Raw genomic sequence first — 19,091 nt, 5'->3', positions numbered from 1 at the left:
TGGGGGGGAAGGGGAAAAATAACAGAATGAATCAAACAACATTACCCTATGTAAATTTATGATTACACAAATGGTATGCCTTTACGCCATGTACAAACAGAGAAACAACATGTATCCCATTTGTTTACAATTAAAAAAAATTAAAATTAAAAAAAAAAAAAGAAATTTGGAAATTTTTTCCCCCCATTTTGGAGGGAGGAAGGATATGAAAGAAGAAAGCTCTTCACAAAGATATGAAGAAAATAATTTATTCCTTTTTAAACCAGGGACTGACATAAAACCAGCAACATAAATACATGATTAAAAGAAAAAAAGATAGAAGGAAAGAAGTACAGTGCTTGGATTAGGTTTGGAAGTAGCATCAAACAGGGCCGAGTGGATGGCACCTCCAGAGCTAGGAGTCACTATGCAGTGAGCATTACAAAGCACAGCAGCGTCCCTCACCAAGGGACCCCCAGCCCAAGTCTGAAGCAATCAACTCGTGTGCAGAGAACACAGGAAGTCAGCAATAGTGTTATTCTTACCACTGAAGGCTTCTTCCTGTCATAAAAAGGACATGCCTTAGAGACTTGTTTCTTTGTAGAAGTAGCTTCACTATATTTTAGGTGGTACTTAATGTCAAATGTGTGATTCCCCCCAAATCCTTCTTGGGTGAAGTGAGGCAGCCTGGTCCACATGTATTCAAGTGACCTGAGGTTAACAGGTGGCTCTGGGATAGGGAGTAACAGAAACTACCAGAGGTCATGGTTAGGTTCACCTGGGCTTCAGTGAGGCATTGACAGGGTGGAGATCTTTGGACGGTCTTTGGCCAAAGTGCCGACAGCCTAAGAGGCAGGTGCTAGCAGGAAAACAAGCAGTCAGGGTATAATAGTTTGAATCTGGAATGTTCCCCAAAGGTTCATGTGTTGAAGGCTTGATCCCCAATGCAGCAATGTTCAGAGGTGGGCTTTGGGGAATTGACTGGATCATGAGGGCTCTATCTCATTAATGGATTAATCCATTAGTTGGTTTATAACTGAATTGACTATTGGGAGGTGGTAGAAACTGTAGGTGATGGGGCCAAGTTGGAAGAAGTAGGTCACTGGAGGCAGGCTCTAGAAAGGTATATCTTGTCTCTAGTCCCTTCCCCTACCTGCTTCTTGGCTGCCATGAGGTGAGAAGCTCTGCTCCACTACAAATGCTCTGCCATGATGCTCTACTTCACAGGGCCATAGCAATGGGTCAGCCAATCATGGACTGAAACTTCTGAAACTGTGAGTCAAAATAAATCTTTGCTCCTCTAACTTGATTTTTTCAGGTATTCTGTTGCAGTCTTAGAAAGCTGACTATCACACACAGCATTACTTGTCCTAGAAACAGGGAAGTAGGACTTAACAGGAATCTGAGCTGATGTTCCAGCTGGTCATCTGTCAAGAGGAGCAGGCCCCAACTGCAGCACCTGGTGGATAACACGGGAAGAGGTGAGGGAATGAGCCCTGCTGTCAAACACAGAGCCTCTCTCTCCACCTGAGTGGAGATAGTCTTGTACCCAAAGACCTCAGCATTGCAAGGTCTGGGAACCTACATTTCCATTCTGTAATCCAGAAGACTCTAAGGCACATGGCTAGAAGACTATGCTTTGTGTCTGTCAAGTGAGCATGGTGGGTGGTAGGGTTCTGGGGAAGTGCAGAGTGGAATGGTCAGCAGCAGAAGGAGTTTGTGTGAACTGAAGGCCTGTTTCCGTGCACTGGAGACAATCCTTTTCTCTGAGTTAGACTGATCCTACCCTACCAAGATCACACTTTTGGAGGGCCTCTACTGCTTAGTACACCTTGCATTTGGCTATTCTTCTCTCAAGTTAGAGGGGAAACATAAAAATGTATCAATGTGACTGGGCCCCAATCTTGGTGGGCTGATGGGTCTTGATTCTCAGCCCCCTTGGTACTAGGTCCAAGCAAGTAGGTTTAAATGCATGCATTTTAATACACAATACCAGTTGCCTTTACTGATCCTCTCTGGGGGTAAACACTGAAGCTCTGGAGACATTAGGTCAGAGGATTACTATTAACATTCAAGACATAGTTTATGCATGTACCTCCAAAGGGAACTCAGATATAAAAGGAATTAATACATTAATGGTAAAATAAAAATGCTTTACAACCCCAGAACAATGCTTGACAATTTTACCTGCACATACAGGGTGTAGGGAGCCTGGGTTCATGTGGTAGCCAGGAGGCTCACTCCCTCAGGCCTGCCACTCTGTCCTGGTGCTGGAATTTCACTGACCAGTGCTGGAAATAATAGGTCAGTGAGAAGGGCTTGACTTGGTGATATTTTCCATATAGAGTTTATCCTATTTTATTCTGAGGATAAAAAGAGACATTTATGCAAATTTCTTCATCAATTTCCATGTGCAAAGTTACAGAAAACTGCTAAGTAGCATTCCCTTCAGGAGACAAAATAGCTTACAGTGGAGTAATTTCAAACCTTTAAAGTCCCCCCTTTTCAGGTGGTCAGACTTGGCATCTTTAGCTAGCTTCCACCCACCTTCTAATCAACAATTCCTAAGGACCCAACTGGGGAAGGCACAAGCTGGCCTGGGGAATAAAAGCATGACAAGCAAGATTCTTCCACACTCACTCTAGGAAATGCGATCCAAAAAGCTTCACATTTGCATTTCTGAGGTTTCTTGTTTAGTAACATTTTTCCTTCTCTAAAAACTCAGACCACAACGTTGACATGAGGAAAGCCACAACTCCCAGGCCACACTCTGTTCTTGTTTGGTGCATAGTATCAGGTTTCCTTCCTTCTTTTACAGAAGAATCTAAATATTCCTGTGAGGGACAAATAGCTGCATCTCTTTTTCTTGGCCAGATCATTATTCACTAGTAACATCTAAGATAAAGTTTGTTGGAGCATGTAGCTACAAAGGTCAATCACGCTCTATAGGAACAAATACATTCATTAAAAAAAAAAGTGTTGATTAGAACAAAATAATGAAAAAAAAAGTACATCTATTTTAAAAGGGCTGTTTGGTCTTCACTTAAACATGAAACTCCTCCTTCGCATTTAAGACTTCAAGTGGACGGGTGTTTCATCCATGGTCTCGCCTCTGGGTGGCTCTCACTCCCCTGGAAACCCCTCAGCAAGGCTTCTGCATAGTAATGTGTTCCACCCAAGAACTGCTTCAAGTGGGTACAGGTGCCACAGTTGTCAAGGCACTCTTGAAGTCATGTCATTTTGTCAGCAAGTTTGGATACTTCAAACTGAGTCCTGAGAAAATGGATCAGCTTAGACTCTGTGACGAATGCTGTCCCAATTGTCAGTCCTAAGCTGAAGGCCCCCACAGTGATGTGTGCCAGCCTGGCGGGCCAGCCCTGATCACAGCACAGGAACACCTGGGAAAGAAAAGCACTGTCACTGCCTGATTCCTGGGTCTGTATCCACTTCCTCTGGGATAAGTCAGGGAAGGTGGATATCATTCCAGCTTCCAAATCAGATAAAAGTCATGACAACTGGGCTGCGGTTCTACTCTCTTCCCACTGGCAATTTTTTTTGTCATGTCTAGCAAAAGGTGCTGCTTTAGAGGCCTGGAGAAGGGATAAGAGGAGGCAAATACTTGTCCAGTCAGCTCAGGCAGGGGGAAGGGGAAACCTACAGAGAGGGCCAGTGGAGAGCCTGCAGAAGCATGTTGTGTGCAGGCTGTGGGGAATCTCACCTCTGAAACACCAGTAATCACACCGCTGAGGACAAATGCCCCAAGAAGGACTGGAGACAGGTGCAGGCCAGCCAGGGGCCTGTGTGGGCTCCCTTGATAGTAGTGATAGATGAAGCAAAGGCTCTGTGTGATCCGAATGCCCATGTTAAAGCAATTGGCCAAGATGAAGCCCACGCTGCCAAACCAACGGGTCAGGAGATAGGACAACGCCAGGAATGAGAATGACAGTGCCAGCATTGTGAAATTGTACCTGAGGAGGAGCAAAACAGGGCAGTGGGTACCTTGCTCCAAGATAAGACTTATGCAAAAAAGCGCTATGAACATCAATTCACAGAAAGAACCTCTGCTTTCCTGTAAGTCCAGCTGAGTTCCCATAATCTAGTTTTCTGCAACACAGAATGCTACACAGATAACTGGAAATGTCAATGTCCCATTCACCCTTGAACTGAAGAGTAAGAAAATGAATGATTCAAGATTTTTACATGTTTTAAGGATAATAGTTGACTAGTGAAGCAATTTTATAATCAAAACACATAAAAATCCTGTTCAGTCCAAGCCCCCAACATAAGGTCTAAGCATGTGATCTGGATAATAGTTATATATTAGATGCTGTGATAGGCCCTGTAAGGAGTCTGGGAACACATTGGTAAATGAACACAAATAGTCCACCCTTGTCCTCTGGAGCCTGGATTTGTTTCACAGACAAGGGAAGAATCACAGAGAGACTGAGGAACTTGCCTAAGGAGTAAGCCAATACTCCAGTCTGACTCCCAGCCCCCAACCTTCAGGGGAAATGTAACACCCCATAAACTTGGGCAGTGGACTGCACTCAAAACAAGTGACCAGGCTCCAGAATGAAATGTGAACAGGGGGCAAAGTTTGGATCCCCTATGGTATTTGCAGATTCTTATATACCCTTTTCCACTCTCTAGGGCTTGCTGGATTCTGGAGCTAAGTAGTTTATGCTACTCCTGTCACTTCTGATTTCAAAGAAGCACATCACTTAGTCATCTTCACTTCTCTGCAAAGGAAGGAACTAAGTCTCAGCAAATATAAAATAACTGCTGTAATCCTCCAAAAGACTATAGTATAGCCATGAACCAAATTTCCCAGAATCTGGTTTCTTCCTAGCTCAGAGAAGGCACTCCATAAATGAACAACTGTTGAGGGAATCAAACCCTTTAGGTCCCCAAGCCGTGTCCACTGGGTTAGGTAGACTCAGAAGCCACCATCCAAGTTCTGCACATGAAGCAATATAAGAAAGTCACTGTGTTCCCTGAATGCCTAGTTATAGGTCCTTGGGATAACCAAATACAAGGTGCTATGGAAATATACTTTATCAAAGTGCATGGTGAATGTGTGTGTGCACACACGCAGGCACACACACACAATAGTCCAACAAGGAAGGTGTGATTTCATCCAGAATTCCAGCAACAAAATTTGCTTCTAGTAGAAAATCACTTAATGAGCAATAAAAGTACAAGAGCCTATACCTTCATTGGGGAAGGTTTTTTTTTTTTTGTTTGTTTGTTTGTTTGTTTTTGTGAGGGTGGGGGTACTGGGGATTGAACCCAGAGGCACTTTACCACTGAGCTACATCCCCAGACTTTAAATTTTTTAAAATGTTCAGACAGGGTCTCACTTAGTTACTGAGACTGGTCTTGAATTTGTGATCCTTCTGCTTTCTCAGTTTTGCAAGCTGCTGGGATTGCAGGTGTGCACCACTGTGCTCCGCTTCCACTGGGGAAGCTTTTTCACTACTAATCAATAATCCAAATGGTCATTTCATAACAAGCCATTGAAGGTGGGACTATCAGAGACCAGCAGTTTGACCTCTTTTCCAAAAGCAGCAGACATATAATCTGTTATTTTTTTCAGGAACTATTTCAGAAGGGTATATATACTACACCAATCCTTGGTGTTTAAGTTATAGATTCAAAAACCTTCAAAGTCATCCTCCAAGTAAAATGGCAGTAATGAATGAAGCCAATAGCTAATTTCTACTAATTCAAGCTAGGAAGTATTCAACTGTGCAGCCTCTTTGGTATGGCCATCTGGGAGGAGTTGAGAATGATAAGGCCCATTGTCTTCCACTAGAAGAGGACTCTGCAGCTGCTGAACTTTTCAGATGTCACAAATCTGTAGCCTTAAAGACATAATCTACTTCAGAAAAAAATAAGAATTTAAAAGATGCAATTAAAACAGCACTTTTTAAATCAAAGCAAAATTATTCACCATTGACAATGACTATTTCATAAGGGTTGGTTAACATAAACAGTAAATTATTTATGAGTACTTATTTCTCCATGGTCCCAAGAAGATACTGGACTTAAAATCAGGCATACCAAAAGACAGATGGTCAAGGTATTGACTGTAGTGTTGACTGAAACACCCCCTTAGTAGGTGTTAACTGAATACATTAAATCACAGTCACACAGTGGACTGTGACTGTTTTGGGCATTTAAGCAAGGGGTGCTCTACCATGAATCTTAATCCCCAGTCCTTTTGATTTTTTGAGACAGGGTCTTGCTAAGTTGCTGAGGCTGGCCTTGAACCTGTGAGCCTCCTGCTTCAGCCTCCTGAGTTTCAGGGATTGCAGTTGTAAAAGTGGAGCCTCTGCAGACACAAAAAGGATAGAACTCACCTCTTACGTTTTAACACAAAATCACAATCATTTTTTATTCAACAGCTATGTGTTTCATGTTCCAAGGACACTCTAAGGACCAATAAATCAGGTAAAGGAGCTGTCAATCTGGGGCCTTCCTCTGCCTAGAAAGCACTGCCCCATCTCTGACCATCATCTTGGTCAGTCAGACCTCAACCTAACTATCACTCTATTTAGGGTCCTGCCCACGTTAGCCAATCTAAAGGGCCTCACCACTCACTACATAATCCTATTTTGTTTTTCAGCACAGTACAACATTTTCTACTTTATTTACTAGTTTGCCTCCCATTAGCCCTGGACAGCAGGAATCTCATGTTTTGTTCATTGCTGTATTCCCAAAACTTAAAACAATGCTTATTAGACAGTAGATGCTCAAAAGTTTTTGTTTAAAGAAAGAAAATGAAACATCTTAAACAAGAGAATAAAAATTCTTCAGCAGGACATAATGAAAAATCCACTGATCAGATCCTATGTATACATTTATTAAATAAAGAGCAACTTGCAATTCAAAGGATGTCTTAACATTTCATAGCTAATCATTCTATTTTTATTAAGAAAAACACTGGTTAACCTGAAGTTGGCTAGATAAAAACCCATGTCTGCATCAATGTTTGCATTCAATTCTGAATCTAAAATGTTCAATGTAAAGTCATCATAATTGATTATAACATTTAAACTATCAATTCTACTATAAAAACCCAAGGTACAGTTTTATTTGGTTAAATTCACAGAGATGAAAAAAATAACAGGGTCTATGATGAGACTGGGTGCTCCATATGCTCAGATCAGGGCAGAGGACTGGGGCCAGGGGCCCAGATAGAACTGGGATTGCTATATGAAGATAGTGCTTAAAAGTCACATTTTACTCCAAGGAGAAGGGAGTTACATCAAATAAGAACTGCATTAAAAGGTGTTCTGGCCTCTGACTTTTCTGTTTCCTAATACCATGAAAATAATTTTCCAGATTTTTAAATATTGTCAAAATTCCATTACAGCTTACTTAAGGAGTTATTTCCTTTGGTTCAATGCAACATAAAAGGAAAGGAAGCAACCATCCACTGTATTTCTTCATAGTTTTGTTGTAAGGTTTTTATTTATTTGTGGTGTTGGGGATTGAAACCAGGGGTGCTCTCCATTGAGCTACAACCCCAGGCCTTTTTATTTTTTACTATGAGAAAGGGTTTCACTAGGTTGCTACGACTATTGGCCTGGAAATGATGATCCTCCTGAGTCACTGGGATTACAGGTGAGAATCACCATGCTCTGCAGCAATTTTTTTTTTTTTTTTTTTTACATTTTAAATGGGTTTAGTGTGACCTCCCCCACGCATACACTAAGGCTAAAATTATTACAATAAAATTCCCTTCAAAGTGCTACACTGCTAGTCCAGGTTCTTTCTATGATGCCACAAAGCCACACTTAGCATGTGTCAAATTATATTTTTAAATGATTCAATGTGAGAAACAGTTTTCAAATAAAAAATGGTACTTTCAAAGTAAACTTAGACTTTTTCATTCATGGGGTGGGGAAGAGTGAACTCAAAGCGATTCTATAGCTATACACTTAACTATCTGAGGTGAAAACCATGTCTAGATCATTATTTTAAAACTATGGGAGGGCTGGGGATGTAGCTCAGTAGTAGAGTGCTTGCCTAGCATGCACAAGGTCCTAGGTTCAATCCCATACTATAAAATAAATAAATAAAACTATGGACTGTGACCTACTAATAAGTTGGGATATTAATTCAGTAGATCATAACATGACATTTTTGAAAAATGAAGTAGAATAAAAAGCATCATTTTATCTTGTGCATAATTGGGGTACTTCCTGCTTTGTGGATCTTGGCTTCAGTCAGATATACTAAAGTATCTACTGGGTCACAGAGCTCAATGTATGCTTACTGTGAAAGCTGGTCTGGGCCAGCAGTTATCGCAGACTTAGAATCAGAATCGCCTGGAGCGGTGTAATGAATTGATTCCCTGGTTCAAGCCTCCCCAAACTCTAACTCCGCTGGTCTGGGAGGGCAGCAGAATTTCCTAGGAGAATCTTACTGGGACATTAGTCTAGACTACTTCTCGACCACTAGGTACCAAAAAGAGTCACCAAGCTTCTATGTGAAGCAGTCCAAGAAGGGAACAGACAGAGGCTGGTCTGAGTAGGAGGAAAGGTTTCCTGACTCTGAGGTCCCCTTCCCATGCTGCCTCTGAGAGCTCTCAATAGCACTCAAGGTTACAGAGGCAGCATAAAAACACCTAAGGGATTCAAGCATCAAGGGGTGGTCTAATAACAAGGGCCACTCACCTGACCACCTACACCAACCCTTTCTGTTCTCTAGTTCCCTATCATTTTTATCCTGTTCCTTAACCTTGTTCTATAGTGATGCATTAATACTGCCTTGCTAGGTTTTGGCGTTTAGGACAGAAGAGGTGAATGATTCTGGGTGTGGGCCAAAGGCACTTAACTAGGAGTTCAGATAAGAATAACTGACATACACATATGTGCACATGTGCATATATGCGCTCAAGGGCCTGCTGTTCCTATAGGTGTGATGGGAAAAAGATGGCAAATTCAGCAGATAAGAATCTGCATTTCTAACAAGTTCCACAGGGAATTCTGACTCACGCCCAATGTTAAGACCCACTGGTTGAGGTCCCAGAGCAGGGTTCCTGATCTAGGATCAACAGATGACATGAGTTGAGGACCGATCTGATGGGGCTGGGTAAGAAGATGGAGAGATGGAAGTCCAGCTTGTATGCCTGACTCTACACCTGGACAAACATGACCCTTCAGAGATGACATTTCTCCCTCCACAAGGGGAAGCACAAAGAACTTACTGTTCCCTGGCCCTACCATAGGGAGCACTAGTTGAATCATGCCGGGCAATAGATATCCTGGAGATGCAGCACACTAGTGGTCTAGTATTGGTTCTGAGAAAGTCATCAGTGAACACATGTTCAGAATGAAAAAAGATTAGCAAGTTAGTTCATTTTGGCCAAAGGTCATGATTAAGAGTGTGTCTTCTAGGTTACCCACCTGTCAACTTCCTTTTTACTCATGGCAGCAAACGTGAAACACTCAGTTACTCCATTGATGGCGAGCAGGAGGACGTAGAGACAATAGGTGCGCAGCAAAACAGGACCTACAAGGAAACAATCCACCAAGATTCTAGAATGCAGATAGGAAGACTACATGTACCTAGCTTTGTTGAATGTTAAGAAAACATCAGAACTGAGCCATGGGACCTACTGGTAACAGTGGACAGAATGCATGCCTATTGGAGGACTCCCAGCATTCCATGGTACTACTAAAATAATCAGTTAAAAACAAAAGAACAGTTATGAATAAATATACAGATATAACAACTAAAAGCTTATCTGGCCAGCAAGCTAATCTGTTCACTTTTTAAATCAGCACAAAGAGGCCTGCTATTTTGAATGCTCAAAGACCCAAGTGGTCATGCATATTTAAGGGAATCTCCAGTTGGGCAGGTCCTGAAAGAAAGACCTGCAGGAAACTACTGAGATAGAACATTCATAATCCACAGTGAGCACCAGAGCCCATAATGGTATTTTCTTCTCAAAGTGATGCAACTCTATCACTAACTAATAAACTTTGGAAAAATTTGCTGACCAGAAAACAGTGGGATCAATCCTCTTTTAAGAGAACTATTATCAAGATACAGGCACACACTTCCTTTAAAAAAAAATAATACATCCAAGCTGTGATGCAGCAATTCCACAATTCCACATGGGTTATACACCTAGTAGAAATGAATGCACATGTTCACAAAAACACTTTTATAAAAACAACTGTAGTGGTTTTATTCCTAACAGTCCATACTGACCATCAACAGAAGAAAGGATAAACTGGGGACCATCCATAAAAAGGAATACATCTCAGAAAAAAAAAAAAAAAAAATCCATGCAGGGACAGTAATCTCAAAAACTTTGTATTGAAGGAAAGCCAGACACAAAAGCAAACATGCTACATGATTTCACTGACCTGAAATTCTTTTTAAAAGGACACTAGAGCTGGGCATGGTGGCGTACAGCCATAATCCCAGCAGCTCAGAAGAATGAGGCAGGAGGATCACAAATTCAAGACCTGCCTTAGCACTAAGCAAGACACTGTTTCAAAATAAAAAATAATAAAGGGCTGGGGATGTGGCTCAGTAGTTAAGCAATACTAGAGCTTGGGATGTAGCTCAGTGGTAGAATACTTGCCTAGCAAAGTTTGACCCCCAGCATCACATGTGCACCAAAAAGATTACTAATCTATGATAGAAATCAGAACAGAGATTGCCTGTGAAGTGGAGGAGAGCAGCAGAATGAAAAGAGAACTTTCTGGGGTCATTAAAATGTTCTATCTACATCCAGATGGAAGTTACATGAGCATATATATTTGTCAAAACTTATCAAATTGTATTCTTAAGAGAACAGCATTTTACTTTATGAATATTATACCTCAATAAAGAAAAAATTCAACTGTTGAAGGAAAAAGAGGGGAGATTGAAGTTCCAGAGACTCAAAATTTGGAACTCATTTAGGGTTTATGAAAGTTGTTAATATGAAAGATAACTGTACTATGAGGAACCTATAGTTTTATAGTTACAATATTATAAAAGAAACACTAACAGGGCAGCTCTGATGTCCAAAACAAAACAAAACAAAATAAAAAAAACCTATTTTTTTCCATAGCCCTTTCTCAGAATCCTTGCATTTTATCATGTCATGTTGCATTTCATTCATCAAATCACTGCAGAGAGCAGCCTGGCCATTGCCCCATCTGAAGGGTGACTCCAGTGGAAGAAACGGCCCAGGATCTGCCGTTGGGTGGCTCAAGGCCATGCTCGGTGTACCTCTTGCTTCTCCCCATCCTCCCCTCTCTAGCACCCAGGACTGCTGACAAACTCCAGAAATTAGAAGAGGCAAGGAAGGACCCTCCCCTAGAGCCATCAGAGAGCAAGCCCTGCTGGCACCTTGATTTTGGACTCAGCCTTTAGAACCCTAAGACAATACATTTCTGTTATTTAAAGTCACTAGAGGGCCAGGCGTGATGGGACACACCTGAAATCTCAGCTGAGGCAGGAGGATTGAGAGTTCAAAGCCAGCCTCAGCAACTTAGGCACTTAGTAACTCAGCAAGACCCTGTCTCTAAATAAAATACAAAAAAGGGCTGGGGATATCACTCAGTGGTTAAGCACCCCTAGATTCAATCTCCGGTACCAAAATAAATAAATAAAGTCACTAGAGGGCAGTGCACAGTGGCTCATGCCTGTAATCCCAGCAGCTTGGGAGGCTTGAGGCAGGAGGATGGAGTTCCAAGCCAGCCTTAGCAACTTAGTGAGGCCCTGAGAAACTCAGCAAGACTGTTTATATATAAAAAATGGGCTTGGGCTGTGGTTGTGGCTCAGTAGTAGAGTGCTTGCCTAGCATTTGTGGGGCACTAGGTTTGACCCTCAGAGAGAGAAAGAGAGAAAGAGAGAAAGAGAGAAAGAAAGAAAGAAAGAAAGGAAGGAAGGAAGGAAGGAAGGAAGGAAGGAAGGAAGAAAGAAAGAAAGAAAGAAAGAATTGTGTCCATCTACAACTAAAAAAATTTTTTTTTTTTTTTAAAAAGGAACTGGGGATGTGGTTCAGTGGTTTAGCACCAATAGGTTCAATCCCCAGTAGTGAAAAAAAAAAAAAAAACCAAACAAACAAAACCAAAGGGAGAAAAAAGGTCACTAGAGGGGTTGGAAGTGTAGCTCAGTGGTAGAACACTTGCCTAGCATACACAAGGTCCTGAGTTCAACCCCTAGCACTGCAAAATACTTAAATAAAGCCACCCAGTCTGTAGTACTTTGTTATGCAGTCCCAGGAACGTAACATAAGGCCACAAAGAAGAAATATTTTTAAGAAATATTTTTGAGTTGTAAATGGACATAATACCTTTATTTTATTATTTATATGGTGCTGAGGATCAAACCCAGTGCCCCATGCATGCAAGGCAAGAGCTCTACCACTGAGTCACAACCCTAGCCCCAAAAAATTTTCTAAAGGAAAGAAGCTGGGTATGGTGGTGCATGCCTGTACAACAGCTACTTGAAGGTTAACTCAGGATTGCAAATTAAAGGACAGCCTGGGCAATTAAGAGAGAGGCTGTCTCAATATAAGAAATAAAAAGGGCTGGGGATGTAGTTCAGTGGTAGACTATACCTGGGTTCAATCCCTAGTATAGAAAAAAAAGGGGTGGTGAGAGAGGATTGCTGGAGTAGATTGGGTACAGCATAGGCTTTAGGAGATACAGCACTAGTCTGATGAGACAGGACTAGGTAGGGAGAAGAGAGGCAACACAGATAGGGAAAGTCGGCAGGCACACTGTGAAAGGCACCACCCTACCCAGAAGCCAAATGGGTTTTACAGAGAGTAGAAGTTTTATCAAAGTGAGAGGCACCAATGACAGAGATAAATGCTAGAAAACTGTGCTGGTGCAGTTATGCTGGGACCCTGGCCCAGGCAAGAGAGGCCAATGGTCCTGAAGACATGCCAAACCACAATGCTTTTAGGACACTGAAAAACAAGAACCATTCTCAAGACTGCTCCCTGAAGATGAGACTGGGAGAACACAATTCTGAGTCTAAAATTATTAATGACTCAGAACACATTATTTTAGATTTTAACCAACACTGATCCTTTTAATTGTTAAAGCTGTCATGGATGCTCAAAACCTTACCAGCACCTTGCTTAAATAAAAGGACAATGCAATGACAGTAGTTTGTTTGTATCTCTTCTGTGATTAATTACTCCAACAGGTGAACATTACAATGATGGGATAGCCCCTTCTGGCAACATCCTGTGACTGTTACAGAAAAGGCTGTTCCTTAGTGATTGCTTTCTAAAGGGGCAGAGCTGCAGTGAAACAGTTGAGTCCCCAATCTCTGCACATAAACTTATTAATGGCTTCCTAATGAGGCCTCCCTGCAGTGGCCTGATAGAAATGTACTTCTCACAGCACAAGCCCCAGGGAGTTGCAAACCACTTCATTGGCTTCATAGCAGGTGTTCTACAAACTTCATGACCTTTGCTCCAGTGTAGAAACTTGGTCTTTTTTTTTTCCCTAATACCAAAAGTTTGAGCCCCATTATAAAGGAGACTACGATAGTAAAAGAACTTGTAAAATGGCACTGGATAAAGCCCTTAATTATATTGATAAGGGGCAACAAAAAAAATCTTCCAGGTTCTTGTCTAGTGACCTGAGAAATTAAAAACATCTTTGTTAAACCCAAAATGAAATACTGCGAATGGACTGCTAGCCTACAGTCCAGCACATTTTGAAATTGGTGAAGTTCCCAAGAACCAGCAAGTGCTGTAAGATTCTCAGCAGCCAGGGCACCAGGTATTTCATCAAACATATTCAGTAATTTCCTCCTTCAAAAACCAAGAGTCAGTGGATTAAATATACCATTTTATTTGCTGAGATCAATTTTATTTTCTGCAAATGGCTCTGGGTTATTCTTCCGAGGCTTTTATGTATCAGGCCTGAGATTTATGTGACATTTACTATCTTCAGATGTGTTTAGTACCAAGTGGAGACTCATTAGAGCCTGCTCTCTGCCCTCTTCTCTTGCCCCAGAGGAAGCCCAGTCAAGTGCTTGGCAAAACACATTTTTGGCCCGAGAGGAAAGCCAACTGTAGAGAAGATTCATAACTTCTCCAGGTGAGGTTGGGAAACTGATCATGCTGAGCATGCATCTCAACTCCAGTGAGGGAACAGGGCCACAGCCCCAGTTTTCCCACAATTCTCCAGGAACTGACACAGATGTTGACTGTGTATACACAAGTTTTTGAGTTTCAGCAGATTTTCCTATTTCTGTTTGGAAATTAAAACAAACCAGACAAACCTTCAGTGCATACCTGATCCTGAGCTAAGCATGGCCCCTCCATAGATATCCAGAGCCAGCTGAGAATAGGCAAAGCCAAAAACAGTGATGGTCAGGCCAGCCAGCAGGGCCAGCTTGAGCAAGGACTCCAAAACTGCAGCAGCCACAGCAAAGTCCTCCTGGGTGAGAGGAAAAGGGAAGGAAGCTGGATGAATAATGAGCTGAAGAACACCCTCATATCTCACCTTCCCCCTGTACTGTTTTACAGATCACTCTTTCAATTAATAAAGACCTCACTGCTTTCCTGTAGCACATTTCTTTTTATGACAATAAGGAAAAAAGGGGGAAAAAAGATAATGAATGTTTTCTTAGGTGGTAAAGGAGAGGTTTAGTCTTCAATTCATTTAGAATAAATTATTTCAAATATTGCTTAGGAACCACTCGCTCTACCCTCTGATATTTATTCTTAAATGGTTAAGTTTTCATCTCTGCTAGCCAGTTATGTTTCTCCTGACAAATGTCTCAAAATTCTGATGTTACATTCAATGTATGCTTGGGTTAATATTCCTAAATCAGACTGAGAACCAAATTAGCTCATTTTGAGATATTGTGCATAAACTATATTTTGAAAAATGACTTCTAAGACATGTAAGAGGCAGATTTAGTTTTAATTCTAAAATATGTCAGACATGCTCCTGGATTAAAATCTCTTCTGCATTGATCAACTAGAATACATAGATTTTTAGAGTCAGAATGTAGTCCTGGGTATGGCATGATTTGTAAAATGTTTATGTAATTGGTGTGGTGAAAGAAGACCTGTGACCACATCTTTTCTTCCCCATGCCCTAGGTTAGCCTTGTTCCAACCTTGGCATCCTCTGGTTCTTTTTTTTTTTTTTTTTTTTCTTTTTTTGGACTAGAGATTGAACCCAGGGGTGCTTAACTAAGCCACATCCCCAGTCCTTTTTATTTTTTTTACTTTGAGAAAGGGTCTTGCTAAGTTGCTTAGGAACTCAGCTGCTCAGGCTCACTTTGAACTTGCAATCCTCCTGCCTCAGCCTCCCACATTGCTGGGAATACAGGTTTGTGCCCCTGCATCCAGCCCTCTGGTTCTTGAGAATCTGAGGACAGGAGAGGCTACCTCATTCTTACATGTAAGACTAGGATATGGGAGGGTGTCTTGTACTGCACTGGGGACAGCTATAAAGAGCTCTGAAGCTGGGTGTGGTGGTGCATGCCTGTGATTCCAGCAACTTGAGAGGCTGAGGCAGGAGGATCACAAGTTTGAGATCAGTCTCAGCAATTTAGTGAGGCTCTAAGCAACTTAGCAAGACCCCGTATCAAAATAAAAAACAAAAAGGGCTGGGGATGTAGCTCAGTAGTAGAGCGCCCCTGGGTTAAATATCCAGTAGCCAAAAAAAAAAAAAGAGCTGAGAGGACTGGGTCAAAAGTAAGGTCATACAGAAGGACAAAGGGGATAATCAGGAGGAAACAGTAAAAGTCATGAAAAAGAAAGAGAAAGAAATGAGTTTGGGTGCTGCCATCAGTCAGAAAAATAAAATCTAGAACATTTCAGATCAAACAGAAGGGAAAAAGACCATTCCACATTTCTGTCTAGCAATTAGAGAGAGGTTCACTTGAGAGATGATGACATGAGAACCAAGACTACCTGCCTCTGAAGTGTGGCATCCTTTTCCCTCTCCAGCACCTTAGCAAAGAATACATAAAAACTCTCCTCTATTGGCTGAAAGATTAACCTGGCCACAAGGGACCCAAGATTATTCACTATGTCGTATACACCTATAAAACAAAAAGAAATAGCAATCATATTAGTTTTTCTATTTTAATTTTCACAACATTATGAAAACGGTAAATATGTTTAATTAAACTTTTTTTTTTTTTTTTTTTTGTACCAGGGATCGAACTCAGGGGCACTTGACCACTGAGCCACATCACCAGCCCTATTTTGTATCTTATTTAGAGACAGGATCTCACTGAGTTGCTTAGTGCCTCACTTTTGCTGAGGCTAGCTTGGAACTCATGATTCTCCTGCCTCAGCCTCCAGACTCCGTGGGATATACAGACACGTGGCACCCCACTCAGTTTATTTAATTAAACTTTTTAAAAATCTTGAGATAATTGTAGCTTTGCATATAGTTGAATAAATAATAAAGAGCCCATGTACCCTTTACCCTGTTTCTCCAAATGGTGACATCTTACAAAACCACAATCAGAATACTGACATTGACACAATCAACATACAAGATGCTTCTATCACTAGCACTTTTTAATAAAAGTCATGAATGTAAAGTGGATATTTTAATTTTTTTCATTTCTTTGGTATAAATAAACATGGGAAAAAAAAAAAAAAAAAAAAACAGAGAGAGACCTATTTAGCCGCATAAACTCAGGACAGATCTTTGTGCCTGTGATGGTGAGTTCTGCAGGCAAAAGGGTCCCAGCGACAACCTGCCACTCAGTTACACAAGAGGGCAGTTAGTACACTGTATATATTTATAAAGATGTACAATTTATAATCTTCTTTTTTGTTGTTTTGATACTGGGGATTGAACTCAGGGGTACTCGACCACTGAGCCACATCTCCAGCCCTATTTTGTATTTTATTTAGACATTTGGAGACAGGGTCTTACTGAGTTGGATAGTGCCTCAATTTTGCTGAGGCTGGCTTTGAATTCGCATCCTCCTGCCTCAGCCTCCCAAGCTGCTGGAATTACAGGCTTGTGGACTCTGTGCCTGGCTTACAATTTACAATCTCAAGAATTCATATCTTATAGTGTTCAGATTCATTTTTCATTAAATACATCAAGTTACAGAGAAAAATATTAAGAAGCATCCATTAATAGTATTCACCTTTAGTTAAAACACTATAAAATTTCATCTTACCCTGATCACCGAAATTTAATACATTCAAAAATGTCATCACATATCTCTCGCCTATAAATGGAAAAGCAAAATAATTAACATTTTAAATGCATAAATTAATTTCTTATTTCCTTTAATCTTATCATCTATTAACATTTTCAGGTGACAAATATCCTCAAAGAAGAATAATCAGATAATCAGTTAAAGATATGTTCCTTGTCCTAATGTTGATTTCAAGTAATTTCATAATTTGGAAATGCTGAGAGCTTTACTGACAGCAAATCTCCAAGTCAGTTAAATTAAAAACCAACCAATAAAACCAATCTAATAAATTAAAAATAAAATATGGAGAAATTACTAAATGACTGTCACAAGTTTGGTTTTGGCAATGCTGGGAATTGAACCCAGGGCATTGCACAAGCTAGGCAAACACTCTACCACTAAGCTACATTCCCAGTGTGTCCCAAGTCTTAAGAGAGGTTAAATGATTAGAGTATAAACTACCTGTGAAAGGAATGTCCATGACTGTGGGCACATGCTCATTCCACTTCCTCTCAGGTAGAGAGAGCTCTCCACTATCATTGCCCATTCCCAGGCCTGGCAAGGTTCTAGAAGTTCAATTTGTCCCTCAAATCTAATCTAAGATAGTTCAATGCCTTCAAAGTGAAGACACCACCCTGCAGCCCCACCACCCTGGCTTCCATGAATTTTCTTATCCAGGAGTGAATAGCACTATTAGAGAGACAGAGCACTAAACAGTGCCCAGAGCCTGCCTAAAAGGGCAAATTCTCACCTCCTAGCAACCTGCTCAAAAAAAAAAAAAAAAAAAAAAAAGCATTAAGAGACTAAATTTCCATCTTCTATTAAGACTCTCCTCTCTCTGATCTTGTCTCCCTACAAGTATATGTAGCAAAGACCTCTGAAGGTCCTTTGATCTATCCTAACTGCTAACATTTCCAGTTTTTGCTGGAAAAAGTCAGCTCTCTGAATCTGGCAGTTACACATTTGAGGACTCAATAAAATGCTGATGAAAAATATTCAGAAAAAACACAACTACATCTGAACTGAACATGTACAAACCTTTTTTATCATCAATCCCTAAACAATACAGTTTAACAATGATTTACATAGCATTTACATTACATTAGGTATTATTAGTATCCTAGAGATTATTTAAAGTATACAGAAAGATATACCTAGGTTATATGCAAATATCACACCATTTTACTTAAGGAACTTGAGCATCCTTAGATTTTAGATTTATCCATTGTCAGCAGAGAGAGACCCTGGAACTGATCCCTCAGGATACCAAGGGACAACTGTACCCTGCTTTCACACATTCAAATGGCTCATTAGTATTTGTAAAAAGTCTGGGCTCCTTCAATCTGAGGTCATTTATACATCATCTCTGTGGTCTCTCTTCACCAGTCTCATCCCTATCACACTGTCATCCTCTGTTGTCCCCTACCTACCTGGGGTTAGCCTCCAGTTGCCCAGGGTCAGGCTGGACATGGCTGTGGCATTCTTTTTTTTTTTTTTTAATGGTGTTGGGGATTGAACCCAGGGCCTTGTGCTTGCAAGACAGGAACTCTACCAACTGAGCTATAACCCCAGCCCGGCTGTGGCATTCTTACAACCTAGACTGGCTTTTCTGCTGAGTCCTCCCTACCTTCTGGCAAAACAGGTCTCTCCTTCTCACATTCTATCAGCTTCCCTAGGGCAGGAGACCCCTCTCAGTTACCTCTATGTCTCTCTCTCTGAATTCCTGGCAGAGATCCAGGAAATAAGGGTCACTCCAGAGACTTGTAATGATTGAGTTAACATTTCCGAGTACAGTCCCACAGTCTTGAAATGGTTAACCATTTCTGCAGCTGGTGAGAGAATGAGTTCCTTGAGGTCATGGTCTGTTACTCTTCACCTTTAGTCTCAGCACCTTGCATACAGCGCTGCAGGAAATGTGGGGGCAGAAGGGAAGAGCGCAAACATTTT

At 41.1% G+C, this 19,091-nt stretch overlaps 1 protein-coding gene across 2 annotated transcripts in view; it reads right to left on the bottom strand.

The window, feature by feature from the left end:
- Nucleotides 1–234: 234 nt before the first annotated feature.
- Nucleotides 235–19,091, bottom strand: part of Rft1 (RFT1 homolog) — a 42,144-nt gene continuing 23,287 nt past the window's right edge. Inside the window, exons 8-13 of one of the 2 annotated variants that reach the window (XM_047531803.1) lie at nucleotides 17,124–17,174; nucleotides 15,889–16,019; nucleotides 14,255–14,399; nucleotides 9,396–9,501; nucleotides 3,698–3,947; nucleotides 235–3,377 (exon numbers count right to left, since the gene is read on the bottom strand). In XM_047531803.1, coding sequence (XP_047387759.1) covers nucleotides 3,210–3,377; nucleotides 3,698–3,947; nucleotides 9,396–9,501; nucleotides 14,255–14,399; nucleotides 15,889–16,019; nucleotides 17,124–17,174 — 851 coding nt within the window. In that variant the 3' untranslated portion in view covers nucleotides 235–3,209. The remainder of the gene's footprint in view (nucleotides 3,378–3,697; nucleotides 3,948–9,395; nucleotides 9,502–14,254; nucleotides 14,400–15,888; nucleotides 16,020–17,123; nucleotides 17,175–19,091) is intronic. The other variant, XM_047531804.1, reaches the window with a different exon arrangement.

This window comes from Sciurus carolinensis, chromosome 17, assembly GCF_902686445.1.
Source record: "Sciurus carolinensis chromosome 17, mSciCar1.2, whole genome shotgun sequence".
Classification (NCBI taxonomy): domain Eukaryota; kingdom Metazoa; phylum Chordata; class Mammalia; order Rodentia; family Sciuridae; genus Sciurus; species Sciurus carolinensis.
Note: the sequence above shows the minus strand (reverse complement) of the source record. Positions and strands in the feature narration are given on the sequence as shown.